Source organism: Cydia splendana, chromosome 2 (assembly GCF_910591565.1).
Source record: "Cydia splendana chromosome 2, ilCydSple1.2, whole genome shotgun sequence".
NCBI lineage: Eukaryota > Metazoa > Arthropoda > Insecta > Lepidoptera > Tortricidae > Cydia > Cydia splendana.
The window spans coordinates 26,581,835-26,603,442 of record NC_085961.1 but is presented as its reverse complement, the minus strand read 5'-3'; the positions used below and the strand labels follow the sequence as shown (position 1 = coordinate 26,603,442).

At 39.6% G+C, this 21,608-nt stretch overlaps 4 protein-coding genes and 1 long non-coding RNA gene across 5 annotated transcripts in view; 3 read left to right on the top strand and 2 right to left on the bottom strand.

Annotated features, from left to right (window-relative positions):
• The window catches only part of LOC134806074 (AN1-type zinc finger protein 6), a 254,528-nt gene that overhangs the window by 160,508 nt on the left and 72,412 nt on the right, over positions 1 to 21,608 (top strand). The gene's annotated exons all lie outside the window — the stretch shown is intronic.
• Positions 7,689 to 15,628, bottom strand: LOC134806048 (glutathione S-transferase 1-1). The gene is made up of 6 exons (XM_063779252.1): positions 15,475 to 15,628; positions 13,711 to 13,851; positions 12,988 to 13,121; positions 9,510 to 9,576; positions 8,716 to 8,919; positions 7,689 to 8,280 (listed from the first exon to the last, which is right to left on the bottom strand). Exons 2-6 carry the CDS (start codon positions 13,849 to 13,851, stop codon positions 8,125 to 8,127), a joined length of 702 nt encoding a protein of 233 aa, XP_063635322.1. The 5' UTR covers positions 15,475 to 15,628; the 3' UTR covers positions 7,689 to 8,124.
• On the top strand, positions 16,401 to 17,549 carry LOC134801362 (WAS/WASL-interacting protein family member 1-like). The gene has a single exon (XM_063773905.1). It carries the CDS (start codon positions 16,563 to 16,565, stop codon positions 17,547 to 17,549), a length of 987 nt encoding a protein of 328 aa, XP_063629975.1. The 5' UTR covers positions 16,401 to 16,562.
• LOC134806046 (F-box/LRR-repeat protein fbxl-1-like) lies at positions 18,618 to 20,230 on the top strand. Its single transcript, XM_063779251.1, has 2 exons — positions 18,618 to 18,856; positions 19,143 to 20,230. The coding sequence occupies exon 2, from the start codon at positions 19,172 to 19,174 to the stop codon at positions 20,228 to 20,230; it is 1,059 nt and encodes a 352-aa protein (XP_063635321.1). The 5' UTR covers positions 18,618 to 18,856; positions 19,143 to 19,171.
• Positions 20,289 to 21,554, bottom strand: LOC134806047 (uncharacterized). Its single transcript, XR_010146458.1, has 2 exons — positions 20,809 to 21,554; positions 20,289 to 20,579 (listed from the first exon to the last, which is right to left on the bottom strand). It is a non-coding gene; the product is annotated as an uncharacterized LOC134806047 (long non-coding RNA).

Genomic DNA, 21,608 nt, shown 5'->3' with positions numbered 1-21,608 from the left:
GTTTATTCTACCATTTTATACGACTAATAGTCGGTAAACTTATTGTCGTATAGCAAGGTCTAATAAAAGTTTATTCTACCATTTTATACGACAGTCGTATAGTAGGTATCACGACGACTCCTATAGAACTTTCTTACACGACAGTTGGTCGCATAGAGGTCCTCATTATTACGGTCGTAATAATGTCGTATTGACGACAATTTTGTGGTATGAATAACCATTATGCGACTTTTAAACTACTAATAGTTGCATACACGTCGTAAAAGTGTTCTTTATAGAACAGTCGACTAACTGTTACAATGGCGACCCCTATCCGTATTTAAGTAGCAAAAGTGCTATTATACTAAGTACAGCTATTCAATCAACAGTCGAATAGATGTGGTAAAATAAACATTTATACAACTTTTGAAAAGCTATGGCGACTATTCCAAATCAAACGTATAGATTATACAACCTCAAGTTGTATAACTGTCCTATAAGGCATCTGCTTAATAATTTGTTAATTAAAATAATTAAATAAGTAAGAATTTTAAAAGCGCATCAACAATTAGTTATAAACTTATATAGCAAACATCAGTAAATTTAACTGCGCAGTAGTTTACAGATATAATATACACTTTTGTCTCCTATATAATAAACCACCAACTTAAATAAAATGGTTACTTATACCTTCTTTCAAAGATACAATTCCACACCACTTGCTGTTAATATTGATGTCATTTTTGACACAAGCCGAAGCGGAACTTGCGTTGAAGAAATAAGTTATTTATACGACCTTTAAGCGGCAATAACTCAACTTAAAGTCGTATAAATATCGTATTTCTCACCACTACTCTTCCTTAAGTCGATTAAGCGTCGTAGTAGTTACTATTTATACGACGAAGTGTCGAATCGGCGACGCATATACGACGACTATGCAACTAAATACCCAAGTAACTTAGTCCTATAATTTTAGTTTTTATCGCTAAAAGCTTGTATAGACGTCGTATTAAGAGCGCTATTACATTTCGGCGTTGAGCGAGTTTAGGTATTTTACGCGCTGCGGCAGGCCGTGCGAGCTCAGTATGCCGATCCCTTCTACCACACTCGCACTACAATGATGGATTAAACATTCTTGATCCTTCGCGAAGCATATTGAAATCAACCATAACAACACTAACTGTACTTAACTTTTAAAGTTCTAAAACTGTTATTTGGTAAGTACGAAAATACTAAATGCAGTGCAAATGTACATAGGGGCTGTTCATAAATTACGTCATCTATTTTTGACGATTTTTGACCCCCCCACCCCTCAAATCATCCAAAAATCAAGCTTCGGATGAATCTGTTTCCTCCTACGTCATGTTACCATCATCCGATGTCCAGACCCCCCCCCCCCCCCCACTCCTCCCATTTGAAACGACGTAATTTATGAATAGCCCCATACTCGTACTTATGAAGGTATATTACTCGAAAGAAATTATAGGTACCTACCTACTCGCTTATTTACATGTTTCGTCATTGCATTTGGTACCTATAGGTTGTAAAGTTTGTATCAACGAGGGTTTAAAAACGAACTGGTACTGAGGATCTGATGATGATTAAGGTGGTCACGGATAGTAGTAACATGATTAGGCTCGTTTGATTCGTCTCAACAAGATCTTTGACACTGAAGATACACAGGGTCTGATGATGGAGCTGGAAAGTGGCCACGGGTACCAGTCTATCATGTAACTAAACAACTTCGTGTTTGGGCTCGTTTGATTCGTCTCAACAAGATCTTTGACACAAGACAGTACTCAGGGTCTGATGATGGAGCTGGAAGGTACCATTACCAATCAACCATGCAACTAAACCACATCGTGTTAGGATCGTTTGATTCGTCTCAACAAGATCTTTGACACTAGGTGATACTCAGAGTCTGATGATGGAGCTGGAAGGTGGTCACCGGTATCAATCAACCATGCAACTAAACCACTTCGTGTTTAGGCTCGTTTTATTCGTTTCAACAAGATCTTTGACACAAGATAGTACTCAGGGTCTGATGTTGGAGCCGGAAGGTGGTCACCGGTACCAATCAACCATGCAACTAAACCAGTTCGTGTTTAGGCACGTTTTATTCATCTCAACAAGATCTTTGACACAAGGTAGTACTAAGAGTCTGATGATGGAGCGCGAAGGTGGCGACGGGTACCTGTCTATCATCATCAGCTCCATCATCAGACCCTGAGTAGTATCTTGTGTCAAACATCTTATTGCGACGAATCAAACGAGCCCAAACACGAAGTGGTTCAGTTACATGGTAGACTGGTACCCGTGGCCACAGTCCAGCTCCATCATCAGACCCTGAGTACTAACTTGTGTCAAAGATCTTGTTGCGACGAATCGAACGAAGCCAAACACGAAGTGGTGTAGTTGCATGGTTGATTGGTACCGGTGACCACCTTCCGGATCCATCATCAGACCCTCAGTACTACCTTGTGTCAAAGATCTTGTTGCGACAAATCAAACGAGCCCAAACACGAAGTGGTTCAGTTACATGGTAGACTGGTACCCGTGGCCACAGTCCAGCTCCATCATCAGACCCTGAGTACTAACTTGTGTCAAAGATCTTGTTGCGACAAATCGAACGAAGCCAAACACGAAGTGGTTTAGTTGCATGGTTGATTGGTACCGGTCACCACCTTCCGGATCCATCATCAGACCCTCAGTACTACCTTGTGTCAAACATCTTGTTGCGACAAATCAAACGAGCCCAAACACGAAGTGGTTCAGTTACATGGTAGACTGGTACCCGTGGCCACCTTCCAGCTCCATCATCAGATCCTGAGTACTATCTTGTGTCCAAGGTCTTGTTGAGACGAATCAAACGAGCCTAAACACGAAGTGGTTTAGTTGCATGGTTGATTGGTACCGGTGACCACCTTCCGGCTCCAACATCAGACCCTGAGTACTATCTTGTGTCAAAGATCTTATAGAAACGAATAAAACGAGCCTAAACACGAAGTGGTTTAGTGGCATGGTTGATTGGTACCGGTGACCACCTGCCGGCTCCATCATCAGACCCTGAGTACTATCTTGTGTCAAAGATCTTGTTGAGACGAATCAAACGAGCCTAAACACGAAGTGGTTTAGTTGCATGGTTGATTGGTACCGGTGACCACCTTCCGGCTCCATCATCAGACCCTGAGTATTATCTTGTACCAAAGATCTTGTTGAGACGAATCAAACGAGCCCAAACACGAAGTGGTTTAGTTGCATGGTTGATTGGTACCGGTGACCACCTTCCGGCTCCATCATCAGACCCTGAGTACAGTGAGTACTATCTTAAGTCAAAGATCTTGTTGAGACGAATAAAACGAGCCTAAACACGAAGTGGTTTAGTTGCATTGTTGATTGGTACTGGTGACCACCTTCCGGCTCCATCATCAGACCCTGAGTACTATCTTAAGTCAAGGATCTTGTTGAGCCGAATCAAACGAACCCAAACACGAAGTGGTTTAGTTGCATGGTTGATTGGTACCGGTGACCACCTTCCGGCTCCATCATCAGACCCTGAGTACTATCTTGTGTCAAAGATCTTGTTGAGATGAATAAAACGAGCCTAAACACGAAGTGGTTTAGTTGCATGGTTGATTGGTACCGGTGACCACCTTCCGGCTCCATCATCAGACCCTGAGTACTATCTTGAGTCAAATAAATACATATAGAATGTCAGGTCGTTTCAAATATTTTTAATCCTGTCCGGTAGTTTATTATACTGTACCATTATAAATTATAATACTATAAAAACAGTGCTAGGATCAAAGTCTCTCGTTGCGGTTTACACGCACACAGTATAGCGTTTTACACGGCGCCCGCCGCACACAATGATAAAAAACCTCGTCGTCGCCGTTGAAAATGTGCGGAGCCGACCGACACACGTCCTGCCTCTACAAGCTCTGCCGCGGCACTGAGCTGGCGCAGCGCGCGTCATCGGTAATATACAGTAGTTTTCAAAAAATTGCCAAAAAATTATAGTAGAATTTCATAAACACTAATGTATACCAACAGTATAAGCAAACGTTGCAGATTGCTTGAGTATGAAAATGACTTCGATATTAAGTAGATTTTCGTAGGAATTGACACTTGTTTCGGAGAGAAAATCGAGTTCGTTTTACTTTGATTTTCTCTTTCTCAAAGGTATGTAGGAAAAATATAGTTTGATATGCCTAAAGTACAGGGTATTAGTAAAACAAAATAGCCAGGTTTAGCAGAGTAAAATTCTCAACATTTCCAAATAAGAGCTCGCCATTCAGTGCTTCACGGGGTTTTTCGGAAACGACCATCAGAAAAAAAATCATTACTAATTTAATAAGTCCTTTTTCTAATATTTACAACGATATTTATAAAGATAAGTAGACGCTTTTACTGGAACAAGTACTCATTGTTTCTAATAATGAGCGCAAAGTCCTGAATTTCGTCGACTAGTATCATCAATTTTGCATTATTTCGACTTTTCTTGTAAGAGCGCTCTTAAGGTTTCAGAGGTGACCACCTGTCGTATAAAAGCGTTTGGCAACACCTTTTTGCTCTATAGGCTTATACAGCTAATATATTCTATAAGCAATTGATGTAAAGGTTTACTTCATCATTTTATAGGGCCGTTATAGGCGTGTACTATAACAGGTTCAAATATAACCACTATAGAGCAATATTACTGTATAATAATAGTATTTGGAATCACTTTTATGCAACTAATTTGCGCTATTAAGGTTCCCTGCAAGCCGCTATAATTTTGTGTTTTAACAGTGACAAAAACCCAACTATACAACGATTTTAGGATATATTGGCTTTAGAGATCACTGCTATAGTACATAATAAATTAGTAGTTTGCGCTATTAAGGTTCCCTGCAAGCCGCTATAGTTTTGTGTTTTAACAGTGACAAAAACCCAACTATATAATGATTTTAGAATATAGTGGCTTTAGAGATCACTGCTATAGTACATAATAGTTTAGTAGTTTGCGCTATTAAGGTTCCCTGCAAGCCGCTATAGTTTTGTGTTTTAACAGTGACAAAAACCCAACTATACAACGATTTTAGGATATAGTGGCTTTAGAGATCTCTGCTACAGTACATAATACTTTAGTAGTCATATGAACACTATTATAGAACTGTTTTGCTCTATAGTAGCGTTTTTGGGACATAGATTTATAGATTTAATAAGCGCTTTAGTAGTTTTAAATCCCTATTATATCTCATAGCTGTAAACGTCACAATGACTCTTTTATATTACAAAACTGTTGTATAGTGGTTTTGTTTTTTCTTTTAAAAGACAACAGCGTTATAGCTGAGTTTTTATGTCTTTTATAAACCGAGTTAGATACATAAAGGTAGAAAACGACTACTTGTAAATGATAAATTTGATCTGTAATGGCTACTTATATCTTGCTTATATAAGTTCAGGCCTAAGCCACATAATGTAGTTCCGTACAAAATATTTTTATATTAATGAATTGATAAAAAAGACCCCAGTGATATTAGTGATTGTAGTTCAGATTTATCATCAATGATTTAATCCAAGCATATAATCGTGATGGTTTACATATTTATCGACATCCATTATCAGCACATTTTTTTACCAATCACACTGAAAAAGAAAATAACAGTAATGACTACATCCAAATTTAAAAAAATCCTATGTTTTTCTAAAGAGTTTGTATGTGCAACTGGGTCACAGCAAAATTCTTTTGGAACCCTAATTTTAATCATGATGGCGGTGAATATTTCGTCGTAAGTTCTATAGTTAGCCTATAAAAGCGTCGGATTTACTTCTTGGCTGTATAGTAGTAACTATGGTGAATATCATAATATTTTATTACATTATTTTATTAAAAACATAAATAAATAGAGGGGGCATTTAAAATTCCTCATTAACCTAATACTATTCTAACGGTAAAACTTCCGTCCCATATACTTTTTGCACTAAGGACCGAATTATTCGACATCTAAATGACGCATATTAATATAAAGTCTTTATTTATCACCATTTTACTTAGTACCGTTTTTGTGAAGTAAACACATAACAAAACCACTCACAACAGTTGATGGAAAACTTGAAAGCAAATTGCGTAGTAAAATAACTATGAATTCTATTATAGTATAAAAAAGCACTATAATAGAATTTCAAATACTACTATAGTATAAAACAAGCACTATAATGGAATCTCAAATGCTACTATAGTATAAATTAACACTATAATGGCGTTACTGACAACAAATTAGCACAAGAGTCATGCATTACATCACTTTTATAGACCTAAAACGTCACGACTGACACTGCTACAGGAGGTCTACTATATCACTGAATGGCACATAAGATGCGCCATTTCGACTTTATACAACCTTCTTAGGTCTTTTATAGGACCTTAGGTGGTATTTAGGAAACGTTCTATCGACTACTATAGTACCACAAATTGTTACTTGGGTAGGTATTAAAACGACCATTATTCAACTTTTTGACGACTTTAAGTTGAATAAGCTGCGCCCAAATCGCGTCGTATAAACGTATATACGACGTTTATATGACCATAAAATTTGGTCGTATAAACCTAAATTTTGCCTCAAATTGTTAGTTGGGATAAGAACGTGTCACATATTTTTGCGGCCTTCGAAGAGTAACATATTATTGCAGGTGACTGTACCTACCTATTACCACAGATATAGAGAGAACAGAAAAAAAATAGCATTCCATCTACATATAGGGGCACTTACCTGCGTCATCGTAACTTTGTAATGACAAACTAAAATAAATCGCCCTGTTAAATCTGTTTACTAGGGCAATACCTTATCTACAACACGTTATGCGGGCACAGCTCCACTGATTGATCTGTGAAACGCCTAACTGTTTAACTCATTGATATAGAGACTATTCTTGCTCGGCTATATCACAGAAATGCAGGGTTTGTACGCATGAGCTCACAAATGTGTCGTCACCTCACCCTGGCCGTATATCAGCCATAAATAAAATATAAGCGCTGCCCAACGCACGACAACCTCAGTGTGCTAAACAACCGCAAACATGAATTGCATTTGCAAACTTGCTTTTGTCCTCTCCGTGCTTTTCCTTGTAGAAAATAATGCAAGCTCTATAAGAACAGAAGATGTCTCCACTAAAGATGTTTCTGTGCCCAAAGAGGATAATAATATAGACGTCGGATCGGAGATTCCTGAGGTGCTGGAAGTAGATGCTGTAGCTGATAAGATAGAAGAGAATAACACTCGGCAGTGTGTTGAAATCGGATCTTTCGTGAGTACCTGCCTAATAACTATTATATTATACTTATGTTAATGCCTCAAACAGTTGAACCACGACATGTATATGCAGTTTTTTAACAGTCTCTACCGTTTGTATTATCCCTTTTTCTCAAAAAGATTATACCGCAACGACATGCTGAAATTTTCTTAGTGAATAACGACTGCTATTATCTTCAGATCTGCTATTAAGATCTTTGTAATAGAAAATCCTGCACCAACAGTGTCGGATTTGCAGTGTTGGCCGCCCTAGGCCCCGGGCCCTGTAGTAACTACTATAGCCGCCCCTTTCTCAGCACCCATCATACCTATAGACAGCCGCCCTAGCCTCGGGCCTACTGGGCCTTAAGGCAAATCCACTACTGTGCACTAATCTCAACTAGGTTGACGTAGGTGAATAATACGATGGCACAGTTCTTATCGTTCTTATATTCTTAATTTATTTACAGTGCATCAACCACTCGGAATGCTGCTCCAACGCCTGTCTGGGATACATGAGGCGATGCGTCTCCGGCTCAGGATAGCGTGGCGTCAACATTTATTTATATAATTATTGAAAACTTGAGAGAAAACACATTTGCTTGCAGTAATGGCACAATCGCTGACATAAATAGATTCTAAGCAATGAGAACAGTAGTGGGACAGGGATAGGATCTAAGCCTAATCCCAAAGAAAGCAGCTATTCTTTTTCTTGATTGAACTCGTCGATAGGAAGGAAAGATTCTATCCTATAATCTACACTTAGCAGACGGCCTTCTAGGTTTAACAAAAAAGCAGTCGGCGTTCGGCGTGTAATCGAATCATGCGATGTAAATGTATTTTCCCTCGAGTTTCTTGTTTTATACAAAATTTATTTCTTAATTTTACGAACGGGATGGATTGGGTGGTTCATGTGGCTCAAATCTGGAGGGTTGGCGTTAAAGTGCCGGATCTCCTTCATCGCGTCTTCCGAGATCTTCCATAGCTCTGGGTAGTCTTTTTTGAAATCCTCGTACCACTGGCTGACCTGTAAACATTTTATAAATAAAACGTTAGTTAAGTATTAATTTTTATTTATTTTTCACGGTTGAGAAACAATTTAAGCCTATATGTCTATGTCTATCAAAAATTCTATATTTAGGACGTAGCTGCAAAACGTACGTATGTAAAACCTCATTGAAAACAGTCACCGCGTGGATTTGGTCGCTTTGGCTATCTGGGGGTGCTACGTGAAAGTTACTGGCTCTTTTTCTTGTCTCTATAAGTTTACTTACCTATTTTCCTTATATCGGAGGTGGCACCATAAACGTAAATTTCCTATGAGAAATAATCGTATAATGGCACTTTCACGTCGCACAGAGTTAGCCAAGTCGGTCTCTAGAGTCGGACCAAGCTAACTCTGTATAGGTTTTGTGGTGACAGAGCGTGGAACTTAGCTTAGATTTAGATGGACTCTATTTACCTTTTCATATTTGGAGAAGTCAAATCCAATAGCTTCGAGGGTCATAGTGGAGTTGATGAGCTGGAAGTCGGCGATGGTGAGGTGGTCCGCGGCGGCGTGCGTGGTGCCGGCGCGGGTGAGGTACGTCTCGAACACATCCAGCGCCATGTGCACTTTCTTCAGGCCGAGTGGCGTCCGTTCGTAGTCGAAGAAAATTGGCGCCATCTAGAAATGTTCATGATTTGCCATTTGAACCGCGGTATATTGTGCGAAGGATATGGGGTTTGGGGTTGGTAACTGTCAAAGGTTTATCATAGATGGCGCCAGCATAGGTTTTACCAGTCTTTAAATAGTTTTGTTTTCATGAGATTTTTCTTAAAGGGCCATAAAATTCCAAAAACAAAAATTAGACACTTAGGATTGACAGGTAAAATCTATGCTGGTGCCATTTGTAAAGTATTTCGACCGTCCAACCCCATTGAGCGGTCAGTATTTATAGGCGTGCTATAAGCAAAGTATGGTGCTAGCAATTAGAATGAAAAGTTCGATTATCTCAAAAACCATGAAGGTTTTACTAGACCTATAAGTCCATTTTCTGGACCAGCCTTGTCGGTGGTTAGAAAGTTAGTTTGTTACCTGTCCATTAATTACCGGACACTCTGTATACCACAGCAGTGCAGTAAGAATAAGAATGCGAATGTCATTTCCGCGCCCGTTTAGCATACAATGACAGGGATAAATGAACTCCGTCCGTATTTTTGTAGATACCTAATATACCTACCTATATGATGATTATTGATGATGAATGGACTCACCGTGTAAGCCGATATGTTCGCGTAGTAGGTGGAGAGGTTGAAGCATAGCCGGTGATTTACTACGGCCCTGAAATAATTACACATATCTCATTAAGTTTCACGACTTCAGGTTAGTTTTTAAAAAGTCCATACAAAAGACCGGAGCGGTATTCTGACTCTAAAATCTGTTGATACGATCGTTTGCACTGATTTGTCGTATTATTTATAACAATATCAAAACATTAATATGTTGTAAAATCTGTATTGGTACCGGTCGAAGAACCCTCTAACGTTTGGAGTTTTTCTGCCAGATGGAAACCAGTGCCAATAGTGCGATCCAATATCCTAATGGTACTTTGTATCTGTGTACAACTATTCTACATTACATACTATGCCGTGTATAGGTAATATGTCTAAAAAGTGACAACTTTGGAATAGAATTATATATATTAATAGATTCGAAAGTGTCGAAGGAGAACACGCCGCTTTTAATTACTACGTACATAACTACGCGAATTGACTGGAGGGACTGGGACTTGTGATCCCAATTAGTTTTACAGCTCGCGGACCAAGTTGAACAGCATATAGATGACGAAAATTGATCATAAAAAAAAACAATGTTTATCATACAAAAAAGTGACAATGCCCATAAAGATGAGGTCATAACTGTCCCAAGCCGGTTCCGCTCTAGAAACCGAGTCACATGATCCTATGTAACTTGAGCAATACCAATTCTGATGCGGGCGATATATAGCGACTCTACTTTAGCAGTTTATGAGGAAATAATTAGGTATAGAATAGCTTCTGCCCGCGACCTCGTCTGCGTAGAATAATAAATTCCGTGATAAAACCATCCTATGTCCTTCCTCGGGACTCAAATTAACTCCAAAATTTCATCTAAATCGGTTATGCTGTTCAAGCGTGGAGAGACTGGAGGAGGAGAGGTAGCTAACGTACGATCAGACTGACAATGAGTTACTTTCAAATTAATTATTTTAGTAGGGATACACAACATCTAAGGGTTATTGACAATAGATACAATTAAGACCATAATTATGTACAAGTGTACCTACATTCACAGCACCCTACAGTGGTACAAGTACAACAGATTATATGTTGTTCTATCTATGGGAACTAATTAGATTGATATACTTAGTTAATTGTTTCGTCTTCATCATTGCGTTCATTAATTACGTTTCACAAGTAAGGGGCTATTCATAAATTACGTAATTTCAAATTAGGGGGGGGGGGTCTGGACATCGGATGACGGTAGCATGAAGTAGGAGGAAATGGGGTCATTTGAAGCATGATTTTTGGATGATTATAGGGGGGGGGGGGGGTCAAAAATCGTCAAAAATCGATGACGTAATTTATGGACAGCCCCGAAGGTAAAAAGTAGGTACCTACAATGTAAGTGATTTCTGACGAAACAACGCCAACCACAAATTACAACCACCTGACTAATTGAGTACCCAAACAGAAACCAATTAGTGGTCAATTATAACAACATGACTAACTGGATAGCTTCAGTCACGTTGTTCAAAAAAACCAAACGACTTGCTAGTTTAAATTCTTGAAAGTTGATTATTAATTGGCTTTATTGGAACTCTATCTAAATTTTGGGTAGTCTACACTATAAGTACTACTAACAGTCTTTAACTGAATAAACTGACAAAAATACAGGTTAAATTCTGTATGGCTGATTCATGATATTATCATGATTAAATGTAGAACGTAACTACACTAACTACTGAAACTAAGAAAAGTACTTCAGAAGTAGAGTCGCAATTAGAAAGTCCCGGCCTCTTGCCTGGGTTCCTGAGAGTATATATATAGTATAAAAACTTTTTACAAAAAAAATGAAACCGACTTCAAAAAGGATGAAATAAAATATTATCCTTTTTTATGTCTATGCGTTACCAACTGATATGTTTGAAGTCGGTGCCAAGCCAAATTTTGAAGCATACCATGACTTTGGTGCGATTCGATAAAGATTTACCTACGTTGGATTGCCTTACACGACGACAATGAACGTACTTTCTGTAGGTACAGTCGACGTTAAAAATATGTTTACACTTTTCGCCTTATTACAAAGGAGTAAGGTGCAAAAGTGTAAACATATCATTGACGTCGACTGGACCTAAGAACACACCTCAGAACACACGATCAAACCTTCTTGGCGCAGTCCGTACCATGTTTGTCGGCACATTAGTGTAAATATAAATGCATTTTTTTGCCGTCGTATTTTTTAAAGAGCATTCTTACTTATGCTCGAACAGTCTATAGCACGCAAGTGTGGGATTGGGACTGAGTTATTTCCCGTCCCTTATCCAGAGGACTACATTTCAAAATATAAAACAATTCAAGGAATTTACCTTCTTGCCAAATTTCACCTAAAGTGGTTCAGTTGTTTAGCCATGAAAAGGCGACAAAGAGGCAGACAGAATTCTTAACACATTTATAATGGTTATTAGTACAGTTCTAATGGGATTTTCTCGAGTCCGTCTGGGAAATTATAATTCCTGTCAACTAAATCCATCCGCCCGCCCCGCCACTGACCCAATCCCTCAGCCCCCCGATCACTCAACCTCACAGCAGATCAACCCCTGATCCAGGAACCCCTCGATCCTGAACCAGTAACCCTTCAACCGCCATTCCCCGACCCCTTAACTCCTAACCCTAACCCCCGATCAGTAGCCTTACCAACCTACCACGAGTTTGACATTGATATATTCGCTAGCATGTGTGTAACTTACTTCCTGATGCATAAAAAGTTATATTTAGATGCATAAGACGTTAGCGAATATGTCAATGTCAAACTCGTGGTAAGGCTACAGTTGCAGTACATCGAATTGGTGGTTTTCGGAAGCAAATGCTGGAGTTACTTTAGAAAACCCCGAAATCACTTAACACGTGCCTTTAAAAATTGAGGAGTTCCCTCAATTCCTCATGGATTCCATCATCAGACCAGAACCAAAAATAATACGGAAACACCTTGGAGGTAACTTCTTCCAAACAAAAAAAGAATTACTCAAATCGGATCACAGGTGCCGGAGTAATCGCTGAACATACTTACATTTAAAGAAATCATCATCATTATCATCAAAATAATCATCATCATCAGGTCTACTTCATCAAATTGGTGGTTTTCGGGAGAAAATGCTCGAGTTGCTTAAGAAAACGCCCAAAACACCATGCATGTGCCTTTAAAAATTGAGGAGTTCCCTAAATTCCTCATGGATCCCATCATCAGAACAGAACCAAATTAAAATGGGACCAACTCGGAGGTAGCTCCTTTCAAACAAAAAAAGAATTACTCAAATCGGACTACGGATGTCGGAGTAATCGGTGAACGTACATAGAAAAAAAAAATCCTCCTATGAAATTGAAGTCGCTTAAAAAGCATGCCTGGCGTGTGCTTGTCACAGAGGTACTTCAGGTAGGCGCTGTGAGATGCACAAAAGGGGAAACAATCCGACGTACAGTCATAATGCTTTACCTTATCTGTGGATCCACGGGGTAAAGAGGTGTGCCCGGCTGGTACTTATCGCAGATGTACTGAAGGATAGCGTTGCTCTCGCTGAGGAAGAAACCGTCGTCGTCCATGACCGGGATCTCCTTTTGTGGGTTCATCTGAAAATTTTGTTTCCAAGGGAACAAGTTAACTCGCAGTACTTAATAATCATTTCTGCATGCTTAGTTCTAGAGTGAGGGATATCATAAGAGATATGAGATGAACTTTGAACAGTTTAGATGATCCGCGTATTTCTTTTGTGTGAAATTTGGGAATCTTACGAGTAGTTAAAACTTTTGAAAGTAGCTCTTATTAGTACTAAGTTGCACAACTTCTGATGTGCGTGCTCTACTTCCTCCAAGTCCCTATGAATAACAGGTAATTTACGAGGAATAGGTACCGTGCGCCGAGGTTATGGTCTCCACCTGCCGAAGTCTTCGTACCTTGTATTACTGACATTCCGCTCTACTGGGCAATGTTGATTGATGGTTGTCCGAGCAGAAAGCTTAGCTAGTAGTAAAACAATATCAGCAATGTTGGTTGCTGGTAGCAGGTAGTTCATCCGACACTTCGTGCTAATTTTTCAGACAAACTTAGCTGGCATGAGCTCTTCTGTTGCCAAAATTTACATCTACCTTCCGGAAGATAATTTCCAGCATGTCACGGCTATCTGACACAACGTACAATAACTGTCAGAATGACGCTTACCAGCGCATACTCCTCGGTCATGTGCTCTCCTTTGCCGAAGTCTACATCGATCTGCTGGAAGGGTATCTCAAGCAGGGCCAGAGCCTGCCGCACTGACAGCGACGGCGGCCCATCCGACACCACGTAGAGTTTCAGAACCATCTGTACAAACACACATTGCAATTACTTATTCAATCGGTAGTAGGTAATGTAGGTATAGGTATTAAATACGTAATCACAATGGTATCTAAAGCCAGTGTGAAATACTTTAATTTGCGCAATATTCTTTCCTTAAAATGGGAATAAAGGCTGGAACAGAAAACAGACTTCCAAAAAGATAAAAAAATATTAAAGTCAGTTAATAAACATGCCGACTTTTGGCTAAGGTTAATAGTAATGTATTAGAATTAGCTGATGAATCGTACCTATCTCAAAAAGTCACGGATATTTAAGTAAGGAAATGTGTATCCAATAAGATGTTTTTTTCACATCTCGTCCTGAGAAAAACCTACCACTAATAAATGTAGGTACCTATCTACCTATTAAAAGGATCCCACAGGGATCTATTCTTGTACCTATACCTACTTTTCATTCAGTACGGCATACATTATACATATAGGTAACTAAGGCGACTACGGTAGTACGGTACTTGCAGCGGTTAATGACTTGATCTTATTGTATAATACACGTAGCCAACAACTATTAGGTAGGTATAATTTTATCCACCGTTAAAAGTCTCTGTTCGTAATATACGTATTGATCCGTACCTATTGAAACCTTGATTGTACCTATCTTGGAGAATGGTTTTCTTGTCTACTTATCAACACCTTTAACTGACCATTGGACCTTATGTTAAGTCTTTGGAACAACATTTTGGAATGGTCAGTTAACAGTGGAGGATGGTATGCGCGATAGAAATGTGTCTTGCGACTTTCGAAGATTGTTACAAACCCTAGAATTGCGGAAAGAGAAGAGTCGTTGAACATATAAGGGAACCAAAACATTATATGACTCTTCTCTTTCCGCATAGACTCTAACTCTAATTAGATAGGCCGGTTAGGCAGGTACCTATGTATATCTAGAAAGCTGACAAACTGACACAACTCGGATAAAATATATTATGTTGTAATGAAATTCCATAAACTACATGCGTTTAGTAAGTAAAGTAAATGTAACCTGTCAGCAGATTTCCTAATACGAAATCTTACTCAGTATGTAGGTATCTTTTAGGTTACTTTTTATTCTAAGTTTGTTATTAATATTGTAAACAAATTTGGTATCTATTTAGTTACATAGGTATTTAGCCTGTTAGTTTTATGCTCATCTCAGGTAATGAGTCAGTTTACGATTACGATATGAATGATCAACACGGGGCACGTACTGCGATGCGGCATTAACGGATCACCCGACTCAAGGCCTCAAGGCCCTTGGCTTTTCCTAATTCCTCGTGGAGTCAAATAACTTCCGCGTTTAATACGTGCTTCTCAGATGCAACAGTTTAAAAACAACTTTAACCACTTTAAGTTTGAACACAGAGAAAGTGAATACGACAGATCTAAACACTCAGCTAAAACTTTACGGGTTGAAAAACACTTGTCACTATGTCATTGTTATAAAATGTATCATTGAAGTGCACAGTGGGCGTTTGTAACCAGAGCGAGCATAGCAATAGCAGACCTGTTTTGTAATTAAAATTACCCAGATTACAGAAGCAGGAAACAATGAGTTAGCGTAGCGACATATGTATGGGTTAGATGTTAGAGGTAATATTCAGGTGATACTAACCCTGATTCACTTGTTTCTAATTACTACACCGCTGCGCTACGTCTTTATCAAATGAGATAAAAACCTGAACTACGGCTGAGCGGTGTTGCGGCTCGCATAAGATGCCTAGCTATAGTCGGCGAGGCAGCCGGCAGGCTCCTTTCACCGCATAACATTAATGTTGAGTTCAAAATTATTAATCACGCATCGAGCATGACGCGCAACTTATCAAATTTTTACGTCCGCATCAAACTATATTATCCAGTTTGGAATTTTCTTCTACGCTTCACTTGTCGAGTTGTGCGGTGACTAATCCGTCGTTTTGTTGCTGGCGCATCCTTGGCATAATTGAAAGTAAAGTGGCGTTACAAAGAATCTAAATAGGAACGGGAGGCAAAAATTGCTTTCTTGTTTGCAATTTAGCCTAACCACAGAATCGTTCTGTGATCATAAAACCCTCAACTGCAAAGTAGGCTGGTATGAAGACTATGATTACTATGAAGTATGATCCTGAGAAGTAAACTATATTTTTGCTTCAAAAAGAACCTAGGCACACTGGTGCAACTTTTCATATAATAAACATTGTTTATCATGAGATTAGTCAGAAAAATGAACATAATATTAAAGTTCGGTTCGGTTTAGACATCGCCACAAACACGTAGAGTAGACCAGGTACCTATCACAAAAATAGCCAATGTCACCTTCTATCAGGTTCTCGAGTGAAATTAGACCACACAACTTATTGATGCTCCTGAAGTTTGGAATCTGCGTTCTTATAAAATTCCAATTTGACTTCATAGGTACCTATAGTCCTATAGGTACTCGTACTCTAAAGATAAGTTACATGAAACACTTAAGTGATCAGCTAGCTGATCACTCACCATGAAATGAACATTTCAGCAATTTTCCTGAACTTAATGGGACTTAAATTGAGCTAGCTCTTCGACACCTTAGCGTTTTAGGGTTAACTGCGGTATTTCACAACTCAGCTGACGAACACAACTTCCTCTAAATTATTATAAAAGGGGCTACGCACTCTGCAGATCGTCTTTGTTGCACCCAGTATCTATGAGGTCGCATACAGCCACCTGTCCCAGTTTATCCTTACAATGATTGCAAGATCATTGGTTTTAATAAAAGTTCTACACGCTTCGCTTCTAGTATCAAGTGTCTTTTCCGAAGATGTCCGAGCGAAGCGGCAAGCCGGGTACGTGTATAATAGACCGAGTATATCCTTCGATCTGCCTCCTCGGACAACCGGGGCACCTACACAAGGCACTCAAGCCCCTAATGTTGACAGGACACTAGGTGGAGCGCAACAGATGTTTTACGCGTACCCGGCGCCCGCGGGCGGCTCCGTGGACATAGGGTACTCCACCACGGGTTCCACTGCGGGGACCACAGCGTCAACGGCTGGGGGCTACAGCTATGGAGGAGCTCAAGCGGGAGCAGGCGGAGGCGGGGGCTATGGAGGGGGCGGGGGTGGTGGTGGCTACGGTGTAGCAGGTGGCGGTGGAGGCGGGGGCTACGGTGGTGGTGGCGGCGTAGGCGGAGGCGGTAGTGGCGGCGGCGGAGGTGGTGCAGCTGCTGGATATTCTTACGATGCACCCAGTACCGCAGCTCCACGGCCAAGCCCAACACCAGGAACACCAGGCACGGTATCTACTAACGCACCGGAGTACTTGCCACCTGTCGGGGGTGGAGGTGTCTCAATAGGCGGAAGCTTGGGGGGTTACACTAGCCCTACTCCTGGATCTAGCCCGACTCCCGGCACGAGCCCAACACCTGGGACGAGCCCGACGCCAGCGCCCACTCCGACCGCCTCGTATCTGCCACCTAACCCTTCCACTCCAGCCCCACCCCCTCCTCCATCCAGCTCGATGCCACCACCGCCACCGCCTCCTCCAGGGCAGAATCCAGGCGCCGGATATTTTCTACCGATTCCTTCCCCTCCATTCCCGCCTCCAGCCGGGACCCCACCCCCGCCACCTCCCCCAACAGCTGGATACTTGCCTCCTGTCTCGTCACCCGCGCCAACTCCAGGCACCGTGTCCACCCCGGCTGCTACGTACTTGCCACCAGTATTTAAAAAATAAATTAGCTACCCTACCTCATTGTCTGTACGTGTTTTCAATGTAATGAGTGTAATGTAATTACCTACTGTGTGTATATATTTACCTATAAGTATATTTTTATTAAAATGTTTGATAAATAAGGCTGGATTTTTTTTCTACCAAAGTAAAAATACATAGTTATAATAGTACCTACTTATGCTGAAACCACTGAAACACACTCAACTTGTCAGTAGAAACGGCGCGAAACTCAATTTTTCTATGGGAAATGATGGGAAGTCAAGTGTCAATGTCAACCCTTCAGAGCATTTTTTTTTTATTTATTTTTTTATTTATTTATACCACATCGGTGGCAAACAAGCTTACGGCCCGCCTGATGATGATTTGCCGCCTTTTTCTACAAAGTGGGTTTCCCCGAGGGTTTCCCAGAGAATATTTTCAACACTCATGCTCAAATCGTGTGGATCTTGGCCGCAACCACCGTGGATGAGTACCTGTACCCTACCTTGTATATTTGTTAAGGCCCAGTCCAGACGAGAACAATTTTTCTCCAATCTGATAATGTCTGATTAAATCAGGTGGTGTGAACGCAAATGCCAATTTGGCTCGCCGATTTCAACCGCCGATTATGACCGATATTGCCGATGGAGGTGCGGACGCACCAATACCAATTTGTGGCGCTAGTATTCGCGTTTGGGGGCATTTTTCTTATTGAGAGTTTTTTAATTGATATATGATCACCATAAATCTAAAATTGGTGATTAAATTAGAGATTGACGCCAATTTCTTTTCTGATCATCCCGCCTGGATTGGCCTTTAAGAACATAATCCCTGCTACGTTTAATTTTATCATTGTTTAAATGTTTACTAATTTTAGAGCAAAGCGAAAACATACATATTTTCTATGTTTTATAATTGACATTTTTATTGCCTAGTCTAGTATTATAGTAATTAATATAATAATTTTATTTAGTTTATTTGAACTGAGCAATACTTGTATTTACGAACGTAGTTTCGAGCAGCACTGCTGTTGAACAGTTGATAACTAAACGCTTCGCTATCTGTCAATGAACGTAGAACGTCTTGAGAACGTCATAAAAAATATGTGAAGATGAAAGTTATTTTTAATTATTTATTTTGAATAATATATTTGACTTTTCGTTTGGTACTAAAATGTCTAGTGTAATCCCACTTGAAGATTGGTTATTCGGGTACTGTTTTGTTACGTTGTGAACGTCGTGTCTATATTTAGAAGCAAAGTTTACATAAATTATGATTTTAATAAAGCTAACAGTACAATTCTCGCGAATAAGAAACAAGGTGATCACAAGGTACGGTTAATGTTAACGATTGTATTAGGTTTGTTCTGGGCAGGTTTGTATGAAACAGTTGTTTACCTTACGGTTGCAGCCACCGTTGGCACCGTTGTTCAAGGTTCACGACCTTTCGGTTACCTGCTAGTGCGTTCTACTGACACTTGTTAGTTTCAGCAATTTTAACCTGTCTAGCTTTATTAGCAACCATGTTTATATCCTCAGAACATCAATATGCTTACAAAATTTACCAGTGAGATGACTCTATTTGGACCAATTGTTTAAATCATGCTAATGCTTTCAGGATTGTAGAAGAGCGTGCTCCGAGTAAGGATGGTGCACCTGGAGATGACGGGGGGCCAACAATGCTGCAGCACATTAACTATAAATGATCTGCCCAATGAACTGCTTATCTACATTTTTTCTAAAATAGATTTTGAATCACTGCTGGCCGTAGCAAAAGTTTGTATGAGATGGCAGCAACTCTGCCTGACCCCATGTGTGTGGGACAACACGCGCCTCATTGTGTGCATGAAAAACTATGTGAGGATAAGTGAAAACATTGTGCCTTTTGTAGCAAAGTATTTAAAAAATGTAAAATTACAGTATTTCAAGTTGTATTCACAAGTAAGGGCTTCCCTCATTAGCTACTGTCCTAACTTGACTCGTCTAGAAATTAGCATATCTCAAGTTGATAGTTGTATATTCGATGATCTACAATACTGGCCTAATTTAAAATTTCTGAGTTTCCGTAATTCTTTAATAGTACAAAACCCAGAGAATGCAAATGGGAATTTTGTTTACCACTTGCCTTTTGAAAAATTAAAGAATCTTGAAACTTTGGTTCTCTCAAATTTTGCTCTTACACATAGCAGCCTTTACAGCATGCTCGAATGTAACAGTTTAGTGAGTATTAATATGGAAAAAATGAAAAATATCCCTGCAGATTTCTTAGAATCCTTGCTGAGGACCAAGCAAGCCACTCTTGAAGCATTGTACATTTATGGAGACACATTGAATGATGATATAGTTCGCTACATATCCAACTGCAAGGCGCTACAGGTCCTGCATGTCATGACCTGCAAAACCCTGTTTGATTCCAGTCTGTTGCACTTAAACAGGTTAAAAAACTTACGATCACTCAAATTGCGACATGGGTATTTTTCAACCACAGCTTTACTTGGTTATTTTACAAATAATGTGTTCCAACACTTGACTTACCTGAGTCTCTCCCGCTGCCCGCACGTGACCATGCAGGTTGCCCGGGCCATCAAAGCAAGTGCACCCAATCTTGAGGAAATGTCATTCTATTTGTGCCCATTTATTTGTGCTCCAGGTTTTAACCGAGGAGAGTTAGAAAATATGTTCAATATACAACTACTCCTTGACTAAATGATTCTCATTTTATGATTTTTTACAGATTTAATAGAATTTTAATGAATTATTTTGAGTGTTTAATAAATTTAATTACTACAAGGATAAAAGTAATATTTTAGGTATTTTGTAATTAAACAAATTTGCCATATAATGGATTTGTTCTACTTAAAATAAGTGTATTACATGATAAAATTTCAGTTAATTATTAAATGTGTTTGTGTGTGCATAGTATTATAAAATGTATAAAATATGATCTTGTTATTAGAATATAGCTATCAAATTGACAAATTCTTTTATGAATATTGAAATTAACTTAATACTGTGAACCAGAGGTTGTGCTTGAGACGGTTTACGCCGTAACAGGCTACCGCACCACACCGCGACCTTGGTGCGGTGCGGCGCATTTAAAAGTGGTAACACACTATATCGCGCCGCACCGCGACCTTCATTCATTGACAGAGTGAGACGGACTTACATTGGACGAAGAAATTGGACAGGTGGAATGCCACCCTAAAGGACGCAGCTATAAGTTAAAGTGAGAAAGAGATATTTTGACCGCACCAAGGTCGCGGTGCGGTGCGGTAGTCTGTTACGGCTATTATAGTAATAAACTTCAGTATTTTGCTTATCGACAAGTATTAAAGTTCATAGATAAGGCGTCCACTGACTACCTACCTACAAGGTAGAATAAAATGTAAGGTAAGCTGCAGAGATGACTTACCCCCTTCATAGGTTATAAGCAGTGAGGGTCAGACATCTCTGCATCTGATTGTACCTAGAACTCCGTACTTCATATACTTTAATATTGTTTATTTCCGCCTTTTTTGTTTTGAAAAGCATTGTCAATTATTAAAAAGTGCCTTAAAGAGTCAAAGTATTTATTCAGATGTTGAGAGGGTGCCGATTGTATTTACACTGCACCCAACGTCATTTTAATAAAAAAATATACATATAGGTATTAGCAGGCGTGGCTCACTCCGCGATTTCGTCGCTTTGCTACAGGTAGCTAAAAGTACATCCGTTCCACACCAATTTTGGTGGCTAGCCATAAGCCGCGCGTGGCGCTGTCGCCACCTAGCGGCCATATCTGTCCTGATCGTAACAGACGCATTTTGTTAGAGTGAGTCTTCTGTACCTAGTACTATTATTTATTCTGTGGTATTAGTTAAATCTTTGTGAAACGAAATATAGTATATAGATAAACACGATGTGATTTCTATATTTTGTCTTCACTTGTTTGTGCTGCTCTATTGTCCATTTACACTCAATAAAACATGTATTTTGAACTTGTTTTTCATTTTCGCAATGGGTGTAAAAAAATGCAAGTAACTAAAATCTTGCCTCTTGGTTTTAATTTTACAGGTTCCCGTTTATATAGATAGGTCATCATTCC